The 12579-nt window shown below is 40.1% G+C and overlaps 1 protein-coding gene across 5 annotated transcripts in view; it reads left to right on the top strand.

Moving 5' to 3' along the window:
• The window catches only part of PTPDC1 (protein tyrosine phosphatase domain containing 1), a 75022-nt gene that overhangs the window by 14425 nt on the left and 48018 nt on the right, over positions 1-12579 (top strand). For 2 of the 5 annotated variants that reach the window (XM_081802723.1, XM_081802722.1), the window contains exons 2-3: positions 9116-9253; positions 12040-12127. In XM_081802723.1, coding sequence (XP_081658849.1) covers positions 12046-12127 — 82 coding nt within the window. In that variant the 5' untranslated portion in view covers positions 9116-9253; positions 12040-12045. Of the gene's footprint in view, positions 1-8780; positions 8847-9115; positions 9254-12036; positions 12128-12579 lie in introns of all 5 variants that reach the window. The other 3 variants (XM_081802721.1, XM_081802719.1, XM_081802720.1) reach the window with 3 other exon arrangements.

Here is a 12579-nt window from a genome sequence, read left to right on the forward strand (position 1 = left end):
ATATAGAGGTTGAGCCGTAAGAGAGAGTTTGGGACCCAATTTCAACAGTAGTCAGCTAGTCCAAGAAAACCTCGTCATTGGTGCTTAGTTTTAGGTTTAGGGATGTTCGGGATGCCTTGAAGTCTCCCTGGATCCAAATCTAGTCCTGGTTCCGAGATCAGGGGCCCTAAGTATGGAACCTGAGTTTGAACAACCTGCAGTTTTTCTTTGGAGATTTTATGTCCCTTTAAGGGCAAAAGTTTTAACAGATGAACATTGCCTTCCTGTGAAGAGGTCTGAGAAGAGGAGCAGAAGAGCAGATGATCCACATATTGGAACAAAGTAGAGCCTGCAGAAAACCTTCTGTTGTCTGAATCCTCTTTTAAGGTTTGTGAGAAGTAAGAAGGACTCTGAGAAATCCTGGGGCATGACTGTCCAGATGGATTTTAATTCTTCCCAAGGGAAAGCAAAAAGATTTTGGCTATCCTTATCTACTAGAATACTGAAAATGCACTGCATAGGTCAGTTACAGTGAAGAATTTGGTTTCAGTGGGGTTGGGTGTCAGTATGTATGGGGTTAGAACAGCAGGGTGCTGAGGGATAGCAGTGGTATTTATTGCTCGGGATCCTGGACAACCGTTCATCCTCAGCCACTGAGTGTTCTCACAGGTAAACTAGAGATATTACAGGGACTAGTGCAGGAGATAATGAGGCCCTGAACCTTGTAATCTTCTATTATGGGCTTGATAACTTGAAGGGCTGCTTTATTTATGCGGCATTAGTTCTGGGGAGAGATTTGGAAGGATCTGTTTGAATCTTGAAGGGAGGTGCTCCGTGGACACTGCTGGTATCTGTTGGAAATGTTGCCCATAAGGAGGATGGCAGCTGATGATTAGTGTCTTTGGAATTAGTTCCAGTTAGCTCAGAGATGGAGCAAAGAAAAGATGTTGAAGGGCCATTTGATTTAACTTCATATAAATGGAGTTACCCGTATGTACTCTTTTCTGTCTGCCTTATTTTTTTTAGTAATTTATTTCATCTTATCTTGCTTTTGCAACTTTGTCAAAAATCAGTCGTCCTGCGGGTGTGGGTATATTTTCAGACCTTTTTTTGTGTGCCATTGCTCCATTTATCTGGCTTTAAGCTCCTACTTCACTGTTTTTATTACTGCTCTTCGAAATTAAGTAGTGTTAGATAGACAACTCTTTCTTCTTTTTCAATTGTGTTTTGGCTACAGGGGAGCCTTTGCATTTCCATATGTTTCATAATTGGCTTTCAATTTCTACAAAAAACCTTATGGGATTTTGGTTGAGATTGTGATGGCTCTGTTGGTCATTAGGGGGAGAATTGGTATCTTAACTAGTCTTCTGAACTATGAATGCGGTAGATCTTGCCCCCCCCCCCTTTTTAGGTCCTCTTTAATTTTTCTCAGTAGTGTTTTATAGTTTTTGGTATACAACCTTTTTATCTCTTTTATCAGATATATCCCTAAATATTTCCTATTTTTCCATGCTATTGGAAATGTGTTTTTAATTTTAATTTTGTTATTTATCCTCATTATATAAGAATGTGATTAATTTTTATATATTGATATGTATACCATAGCCTTGCTAAATTGTCTTACTGTTTCTAATAAGTTTTTTTGTGGATTGAATCAGATGTTCTATATAGATAATATGTCATCCTTGAATAAACATAATTTTACTTTTTCCTTTCCAGTATGAAAGTCTTTCCCTTCTTTTTCTTGCATTATTGCTCTGGCCTCCATACTGTGTTAAATAAAAGTGACAAGAGTGGATGTGCTTGTCTTGGGGGGAAATACGTTGAGTTGAATGAAATCTCAACATATCAAAAATTTGTGGGCCCTCTAAAGCAGTGCTGAGAGAAGGTGCAAGATTGGTTCAATATTCAAAAGTCATTCAGGGTATCCACTGCATCAACAGGTTGAAGAGACAACCTTTCTGCATCATGTATGTGTATCAGTTGATGCAGAAAAAGCATTTGACATAAATGGTGACGCATTATTAAAAACTCTCAGAAAATTAGGAGTGGAGGGAACTGACTCAACTTGAAAAAGAGCATTTTTAAACAGTTTATAGAAATAAAACTGTAATTCAAGCTTATAGAAATAAAATTGGATTTATGTATCAATCTTGTATCTTGCCAACTTGCTGAACTTGCTTATCCTTGTCTTATTCATGATTTTAGGAGAAAGCCCTCCATCTTTCTGTAAATCATGATGTTAGTTGTGGATTTTTCATAGATGCCCTTTATCAGGTTGAGGATATTTCCTCCCTACTGCTAGTTTATTGAGTATTTTTCCCTTGAGAGGATGTTGGATTTTCTCAAATGATTTTTCTATGTCTGTTGAGATAAATACGTGGTTTTTGTCTTTTATTATTGATATATTACATTGATCTTAATATTGATATATTACTTTGATTTTTGAATGTTAAACCAACCTTGCATTCCTGAGATAAATTCCACTTGCTCATGGTGTATATACTTTTCTATATGTTGCTGGATTCAGTTTGCTAACACTGAGGATTTTGCCTCCATATTTAAAAGAGATGTTGGTCAATAGTTTCTTTTCCTGTGATATCTTTCTCATTTTAGTATCAGTGTAATACTGTACTCACAAAATAAATTATGACATGTTCTCTCCTCTTCTGTTTTTTGAAAGAATTTGAAAAGGATTGGTGTTAATTCTTCTTCAGATGTTTGGTAGAACTCACCAGTGAAACTATCTGGGCTTGGCTTTTCTTTGTGTGAAGTTTTTGAAATAATTTAGTTTCTTTACTTGTAGATCTGTTCAGATTTTTCTATTTCTTCATGAAGGTATTCTTGGTAGTTTCTGTCTTCCTAGTAATTTATTTCATCTTATTTTTCGGCATACCTTTTTTCTTAGTATTTTCTTATAATCCTTTTTATTTCTTTTTTTTAAAGATTTTACTTATTTATTTGAGACAGAGAGAGTTGCAGAGGGGGAGGGGCAGAGGGAGAAGCAGGCTCCCCGCCGAGCAGGGAGCCTGACGCGGGGCTCGGTCCCAGGACCCTGCGGTCATGACCTGAGTCAAAATCAAGAGTCAGATGCTTAGCCAACTGAGCCACTCAGGCGCCCCTTTTCTCCTTTTTTAATACATGCACTCATAGCTATAAATTTCCCTTTTAAGGACTGCTAGAGCTGTACCCCATAAGTTTTGGTATTTTTTATGTTTGTTTTCATTCATCTCAAAGTATTTTATATTTTCATTGTATTTTCTTCTTTGACACATTGGTTGTTTAAGCATATGTTTAACTTTTATATAACTGTGACTTTCCCACATTCTTCTGTTGTTGACTTCTAATTTAATTTCATTGTGATCAAAGAAGGTACTTTGTATGTTTTAATTCTTTTTAATTTATCAAGGTTTGTTTTATGACCTAGCATATGGTCTACTATGAAGACTGTTCTATGTGCTCTTGAGAAGAATGTGTCTTCTGCTCTTGTTTGACCTGAAGTGTTTTGTAGATGTCTGCTACAACTAGGTAGTTTATAGTATTCTTTAAGTCTTCTGTTTCTTTGCTGATTTCTGCCTCATTTTCTATCCATTATTGAAAGTGGAATGTTTAAGTGTCCAACTATTTTTGTTGAATTGTGTATTTCTCTCTTCAGGTTTTCAGTTTCACTTTGTGTATTTTGGAGTTCTGTTCTTTTTCTTTTAAGATTTTATTTATTTGAGAGAGAGAGAGCATGAACGGGGGGAGGGGCAGAGGGAGAGGGAGAAACAGACTCCCTGTTGAGCAGGGAGCCCAACATGGGGCTCAATCCCAGGACCCCGGGATCATGACCCAAGCCAAAGGCAGATGCTTAACAAACTGAGCCACCCACGTGCCCTGGGGTTCTGTTCTTAGGTACATGGATATTTAGTCATTATATCCTACTGATAAATTGATTTCTTACCATTGTAAAAGGTCCTTATTTTGTCTCTAGTAACAATTTTTTTCTCACTGTATTCTATGCGGTATATAGCCATCTCGGCTCTATTTAGGTTACTGCTTACATGGTATGTATTTTTACATCTTTTTTTCTTTCAGCCTGTGTCATTGAATCTAAAGTGTGGTTTTGTAGACAGCATACACTTGGGTCATTTTTAAATTCTGATGGAATCCAATTTATGTTTTTCTTTATTTTATGCTTCTGGGTCCATTTTTTAAAGGCCTTTATTTTTTTCGAGAAGTTTTAAGTTTACAGCAAACTGGAGAGGAAGGGACAGAGATTTCCCATATATCCCCTGCCCACACACATGCATGGCATCCCCAGTTATCAGCATCAGTCACCAGAATGGTTCATTTGTTACCAACGATGAACCTACATTGACACCTCATAATCAGCCAGACTGTTTACTCTTAGTGTTCTATGGATTTGGACATTCTATAGATTTGGACAAATATATAATGACTTTATCCATCATTATAATACACAGAGCATTTTCACTGCCCTGAAGATCTGTGCTCTGCCTATTAATCCCTCCCTCCTTCCCCCAGCCCCAGTAACCACTGATCTTTTTATTGCCTCTGTAGTTTTGCCTCTTCTGGGATATCTTACAGTTAAGTCATACATCATGTAGCCTTTTCAGATTGGCTTATTTTACTTAGTGATAGGCTTTTAAGATTTCTTTATGTCTTTTCATGGCTTGATAGTTCGTTTTTTTTTAGTGCTGAATAATACTCTATTATTTGGATGTACCACAGTTTATCCATTCACCCATTGAAGATAATCGTAGTTGCTTCAAGTTTTATGAATAAAGCTGCTGTGAACTCTATGTGCAAGTTTTTGTCTGGACATAGTTTTCAACTCCTTTGGAAAAATACGAGTGCAATTGCTGGATTGTATAGTATGTTTAGTTTTATAAGAACCCACCAAACTGCCTTCCAAAGTGACTGTACCATTCTACATTCCCACCGGCAATGTATGAGAATTCCTGTTGCTCCACATCCTCATCAGCATTTGGCATTGTCATTGCTCCACGTTTTTGCTATTCCAATACATGTAAAGTGGTATCTCAATGTTTTCATTTGCATTCTGATGACATAGTATGTGAACCATCTTTTCATATGCTTATTTTCCATCTGTATATCTTCTTTGGTGAGGTGTCTGTTAAGGTCTTTGGCCCATTTTTGTAATCAGGTTGTTTGTTCTCTTATTGTTGACTTTTAAGAGTTTTTTGTATATTTTGGATAACAAGTCATTATCAGATGTGTCTTTTGCAAATATTTTCTCCCAGTCTCTGGCTTGTCTTCTCATTCTCTTGACTTTGTCTTTTGCAGAGCAGAATTTTCTAATCAAGTTCAGCTTATTACTTTCTTCACAGGTCGTGTCTTTGGTGTTATATCTAAATAGGCATCACTACACCCAGGTCATCTAGGTTTTCTCCTGGGTTATCTTCTAGGAGATTTGCAGTTTTGCATTTTATGGTTAGGTCTGCCATTCCATTTAAGTTAATTTTTGTGAAGAGTGTAAGGTCTGTGTCTAGTTTTTTTTTTTTTTTTTTTTTTTTTTGCGTGTGGACATCCAGTTGTTCCAACACCATTTGTTGAAGAGACTGCCTTTTTTTTAAAGGATTTATTTATTTATTTATTTTTTATTCATTCGAGACACAGAGATACAGAGAGAGAGATAGAGAGAGAGCATGAGCAGGGGGAGAAGCAGAGGGAGGGGGAGAAGGAGACTCCCCACCGAGCAGGGAGCCCGATGTGGGGCCCGATCCCAAGACCCTGGGATCATGACCTGAGCCGAAGGCAGAAGCCTAACCATCTGAGCCACCCAGGTGCCCCTGAAGAGACTGTCTTTGCTCCATTGTGTTGCCTTTGCTTCTTTGTCAAAGATAACTTGACTTTATTTATGTGGGCTTATTTCTGGGCTCTCTGTTCCATGAATCTATATTTTTATGCTTTGGCCAATTCTACACTGTCTTGATTACTGTAGCTTTCTAGTAAGTCTTGAAGTTGGGTAGTGTCAGTCCTCCAGCTTTGTTCTCCTTAAATATTGTGTTGGCTATTCTAGGTCTTTTCCCTCTCCATATAAATTTTAGAATCATTTTAATGAACTACCTGAAATTTAAAAAAAAATTTTAAATAATATGTCATAGAAATGTATTTAAATGTGAACATAATTATGTATCCACAATATTTACAAATATGTATCCACAATACTTACTAAAAGGAATAGCTAATGAACATCTGTTGGTTAAGAATCCAAATTATGCTGTCCAAAATGGCGTGGTGTCTGGTGCTTGACCAAAAGGTGGCTACTGTGGGGAGTCTTTCTTCCTGCTGATACCACCTGCAAAGCAGTGACCTGATTCCAGGTGATCGCTTGGTCCAAACTAGGATTTTGGGAGGAACACTAGTACCCAGGTCTCACCCAGGAATATGACGCTTTTTCTAGGTTTGGTTGATGATGTGGGGCTTCTTAATGCATTCCAGGATTTTGTGAAGATTGATCGAAGAATTGTAAAAGGAAGGTTTTATTATTTGACAGCTAAACAGACCCCAGGAGACACACCTTCACAGTAACCTCTATGAATACCTGCTGTTAGGTAAATGCAAATGGCTTACCTAATGCAGTAGTTCTCAAAGCATCACTGGAAACCAGGTGGAAATGCAGATTCTCAGCCCCACCCAGACCTACTGAGTGGAAATTCTGTGGGTAGGGCCCAGCAGTCTGGGTTTTTAAGAAAACCCCTCTGATGGGTGTTGAATCAGTAACTGTTGACGTCTTGATGAGTTTGAAGTATCTGTGGTGTGACATTAATGTGAGGTGGGTTCAGACCTGTAGGAATGAGCCTTGTGTGGCTGTGGGAAAAGGCTAGGGATGATGGAAACCTTGCTTGCAAAAATCTGCTCCACCTGTTGTTAACATTTTACCCATTTGTGCTATTATAATGTGTTTTCTGAAGAATCTGAACCAAACAGCATATTTCTTTAAATGATGAAAAAGAGGATCCTGCTGTGGTGTTGTTTTTCCCTGATCTGTGATGAGTCTCCTGAGAGCCCAGGGGCCTTCCCTGAGGTGCATTTAAGATGTGGGATCACAGAAGTGGGTGAAGTTCATAGCAGACTGTCAGACATCAGTCTATTCAAGGCAGCCCTGAGGACTTAGCTTGCTAGAAAGGCTAGAGGGGTCTCAAGAAAGAAAAAACATTTTTAAAATGTTGCCTGCCTGCCCCCAGGGGTGATTTGAGGAGAAAAGTAATTTTATCCAGTTTTGTCATTTTTTTTGAGATACAGATTCAGAAGTAAGGATGTTTCCATTTAAAAGAAATTTGTGAAGTGGGGCGCCTGGGTGGCTCAGTCAGTTAAGCATCTGCCTTCGACTTAGGTCATGATCCCAGGGTCCTGGGGTCAAGCCCTACGTTGGACTCCCTACTCACTGGGGAGTCTGCTTCTCCTTCCTCTCCCTCTGCCCCTGGTTGTGTGCTCTTGCTCACTCTGTTTCTCAAATAAATAAATAAAATCTTAAAAAAAAAAAGAAATTTAAAAAAAGAAAAAAGAATTTGGGTTTTTTATTTGTTTATTTTATTACATGTGGAATCATAAAGAGTGCTTTAATTCCTTAAGGACAAAATACTAGTGTGGTATCAGGAAGCCATGTTTTAAAGCATCCGAGCCACTAGGTAAATCTTCAGTCAGCCCCACATGATAAAGGGATGTAAGAAAATGTGTAATTGGTGTTAGGGAAGACATCCTAAAGCAGAGAAAATTTAAAGCAGAGAAAAAGGGTTGAAATTAAACAGACCCACCCCTCAAGGATTAGAAGGAACACAGATCTGTCAGGTTAAAGACCTGCAAGAAGTTGGAGATATAAATGTGATCAGGAAAACTAAGATAAGGAAGATGCCACTCCTTGCCTTTGCATGGTGGTGCTCTTGTGTCCCTTGTGTGGTCTCAGCAATAACCCTGACCTGGGGAAGGCATGATTACTGGTTCCCCTTTGCAGATGAACAGGCTGAGGTTCAGTGAGATTAAACGGTGGTGGTGGTGGCAGCTGCCTTTGACTGAACAGGAATTTGTGTATTCATTCAATAAATCTTTACTGAGGACCTACTATGTGCCGGGCCCTGTTCTATACAGTAGTTGACAAAGCAGACAAAACTCTGTGCCTTCATGGAGCTGACGTTCTGGTAGGGGAAGGCAGACAATAAAAGGGATAAAGCAATAAATTATGTACCATGTTAGGTGTGTTTTCTTCAAAAGTCCTGAGGAGAACAATGAAACAGGGAAGGGGAGCTGGTTTAAATTGTAAACGGGGTGGCTAGATGGGTTTTGAAGAGAGGGGGAGTGTGACCTGCTGAAGTTAACAAGGTCACTCTGGCTGCTCTCTTGAGGACAGACTGAATTATGGATCAGGCACAGAATTAGTCTGTATATAGGCTTGCAGGTCATCTTTGCAATGACTGCGGGGCAGATGTGAGTCTCAGAGATGTTAGTAAATGTGCTTAAGATCACAGAGCTGGGAAGTGCCAACAACTCTGTCCAACATGTGTGTGGATTTTATGACCATGCAGTCAGAGCAGCTGCATTTCTGTTAGGAGGGAGGAGGCCAAAATGTGTAAAGGAGCTTTGTTCTTGACACTTGTTTTGGGGACAGCAGTGAATTAAGATTTGGATAAAGGATTAGCAAAGTGTGTGCACAAAACAAAGCAAATTGAAAATCTAGCTGTGGATGGAGAGGTCTGAAAAGTTTCTTGCAAGCTAAGGAATTATCAGTATAGCAGAGTTAAAATGCATACAGTAACATTGAAATTTTTTTTATCCAGTGTGAAGTCTTTCCTGTTGAGAGGCTGTATGTGTGGTGGTGAAGAGCACATATTCTGGAGTGAAAGGTGTGAGTTCAAATCCCAGCGCCACTGTTTAATAGCTGTGTGACTGTAAGCAAATTATTTGACTTCTCTTTGCCTTCATTTTCTAATCTGTAAAATGGGAATAATAGATGAAACTAAACACGTTTTTCCCATATGGTCCAGCAGTCATGCTCGTTGGTGTTCCTGTAGGAGCGGAAAAACCTACGTGCACACAAATACCTGCACATGAATGCATACAACCGCTTCATTCATAACTGCCAAGCCTTGGAAGCAAGTTAAATGTCTTTCAGCATGTGACTGAATAAATTGTGATTCATCAAGATAAAGGAATATTATCCAGCACTAAGAAGAAATGGACTGCCAGGCCATGAAGATGTGTAGAAACCGTAAATGCATTATCACTAAGTGAAAGACGCTAATCTGAAAAGGTGACATACTGTGATTCCAATTATATGACATTCTGGAAAAGGCAAATCTGTGGAGACAGTGAACAGATCAGGAGTTGTTGGGGTGGGGCAGAGAAGGAGATGACTGGGCAGCAAAAATTCTCTTGTGTGGTCCTGTAATGGCAGATACATGTCCTTATTCATTTATCCAAATCCACAGAGTATCCAGCACCAAGAGTGATGCCTAAGGTAAACTGTGGACTCAGGGTGATGATGATGTGTCCATGTGGGCTCATCAGCTGTAACAAATGTGCTATCGGGTGGGGCTGTTGATAGTGAGGGAGGCCGTGCATGTTGGGGTGGGACAAAGGGTACAGAGGAATTCTCTATACCTTCCACTTAGTTTTGCTATGAACCTAAAACTGCTCTAAAAATACACTGTTTTTTAAAATTAGAATAATAGTAGTACTCAGCAAATGGTGGTGTGGTGAGGATTATGAGTTAAGACAAGTAAGGGACTTGGAACAGTGCCTGGCATGGAGTGAGCTTATGTGTTTTAGTATTATTAATATATTATTTGTGAACATAAAAGTATGTAGCTTTCATAAGTTCACTCACATACTTGGAGATCTCTATTTTTGCCCATACAAACTTCAATTTTTCAACCTCAAATTCTACCACAATTGCCGTGTAGAAGTAATGCTCTTGGCCCATGTCTTTAATGTGGGCAGAGGGCCTCTTGCAGCAGGAGGAGTCGGAGCGCGGGTTGACTCCTCCCCAGGTGTCCCACCTCAGACATCTTGACCCTGATGCCCGCGGAGCACAAGTGCTCTGCACGCCCAGGAACGGTGCTGCTGCGCGTCTCTCCTGCCAGCGCGTCTAACACCGCCACCACCCATTCTCCCCAAAAGTGCACGTGCGGGCTTCTTGTCTGGAAGATAGAAGGAAAGCAGTGACCTCAGAACGCCTCAGGTCACCACAGAGCCTGTCTCTCTGTGAAATGGCTTTTTTATGAAGGAGAACATTCTTTATGTCAAACTCTTACTTCCTGACAACTCTTCTGAACAGTATGAGTGATCGTCTGTAGCTGTTCTGAGTTTTAAGTATTGTGTACTAATTAGTGAGCCTGTGATTAATCCTAAATGTTGAGTCATTTTGAGGAACATCTTGGGATGAAAGCAAATTGTAGGATAGAGCGAGCAAAATATCTGTCATTAGCAGCAGGAAATGAAATTAAGTAAGATGATTACACAGTGAAATGACAGGATTACTGTTCAAACCCTGTTTCTCCTGACTCTGCAACCAGGCACGTGAAATGAATTCAGTTGTGAATGAAGTTACTGTTTCATAAATCTTCTTGAGAAAGTCAACCATTACTAACTACTGGCAGGACTGTTTTCTAGGTAGTGAAGGGAATATTTACAGTCTTATAAAATACTATGATATTGGTTTGCAAATTAAAATAACAGTAATATATTGGATACCTGTATGCCAGACATTGTGCTAGAAACACACACACAACTGTTCTTTATCCTCACACAAGCTGAGAAAGATATAATCCTCATTTTACAGAAGAGAACATTGAAGCTATACGAAAACCGGTTCGTTTAAACGCAGAACTTCTGCCTCTGCAATACAGCTTAGCCTAGTTGAGCTGTCTGTAATTGGTCAGTTATATACCGTTGGACTACACATCCATGTTTTTATGTGGAGTTAGGACACAGAGAACACTCTTGCAGAGTCCCCTGGAAGCTGGAAGCTGAAGCGGAACAGGAGTGGGGACTGGCATTTGGGCCGAGAGGAGGGCTGTTTACTTTGCCAAGAAGCGGCACGGGGGCTGCTGGACTGTTTAGATCAAAGCAGGTGATGAGCACCTGCAAGGAGAAGGGAGAAGAGCCCGCACTGGTGCTTTCGATTTTCTGTTTTAACTCACAGACTTTGACGGGTCTGGAAATAATGTTTCCCAAACTGATGTTTATTAGATGTCTCAGATCTTTGAAAATTCATAGTTTAACTCTAAGCATATACTAACTCTCAGGTAATTAGACCATTAAAGAAAACTTTCCATTTTTCCACTGTTTTTCCTAGGTTAGAAGAATTGCTTTTTCATAAAAAGCATGTATTCATGTTATTTGACAAAAATACAGTATTTAAGCCATACAAAGTAGATGATTTACAAAGAAAGAGAGCTTTTACTATTTTTAAGATGACTTTTATTGTCACATTTGGATACATATGATATTCTTTGAAGATGGGCCATTTTAAAAAAAAAATATTTTATTTATTTGGTAGAGAGACACAGCGAGAGAGGGAACACAAGCAGGGGGAGTGGGAGAGGGAGAAGCAGGCTTCCCGCCGAGCAGGGAGCCCGATGCGGGGCTCGATCCCAGGACCCTGGGATCATGACCTGAGCCGAAGGCAGATGCTTAACGACTGAGCCACCCAGGTGCCCTATTAAGTTTTAAATTTTAATTCCAGTATAGTTAACACAGAGTGTTATATTAGTTTCAGGTGACAATACAGTGATTCAACTTCTATACAGTACCCGGTGCTCATCATGACAAGTGCCCTCCTTATTCCCCGTCACCTGTTTCCCCATCCCTCACCCACCTCCCCTCTGGTACCATCAGCATGTTCTCTATAGTTAAGAGTCCGTTTCTTGGTTTGTCTCTCTCTCTTTTCCTTTGCTCTTTGTTTCTTATTTCCCACACAAGATTTCATTCTTTCTAATGGCTGAATAATGTTCCATTGTGTGTGTCTGTATGTGTACATAAAGGAACATCACATAGGCAGACTCTCAAAAGCTAATCTTTTTTTGTCCCCAGCAGACTACCATGCCTGCAGGAATCTTGCCTGAAAATGAAGAACCGTATTCCGCTTCGGTGAATGACAGTGCACATGCTGCCGACATGAAAGGTGAGAGTGCTTCGATGTACTTGCCTCTTTGTGCCAAGCGGCATCTAATAAAATGGTGTGAGTAGACATGACAGAAGGCTCGAGGCCTCATACCAGGATCCCAAGTGCAGCTGCTGTTTATGGCTTTTGTTTATTTCTGCCTCCCTGTTTTGACCTGTTAAAATTCCTTTTCATAATCCTGAATAGCAGGTCTTCTGAGGAGGAACGTTGAAAACAATGTTTGTCTCCTGCATTATCCTCTCATCAAACGCCTCCTGTGAGTCACACTTTCCTTTCTTTCCTGTCTCCTTCCTCGGGAGTGACACTTCGACGCGTGTCCAGAAGCACGGGACGCCTGTGCCTCCCAGTCTGTTTCTCTCCTCTGTCCCGTCCCGTGGTCTCGAGCTTTCACACGGCAGCCCCAGCAGGAGGGGTGCTGCCTGGGGCTCTTGCTGCCGTACTTGCCCTCACTC

This window comes from Leptonychotes weddellii, chromosome 14 (assembly GCF_054177405.1).
Source record: "Leptonychotes weddellii isolate Sample4059 chromosome 14, ASM5417740v2, whole genome shotgun sequence".
NCBI classification, from domain to species: Eukaryota; Metazoa; Chordata; class Mammalia; order Carnivora; family Phocidae; genus Leptonychotes; species Leptonychotes weddellii.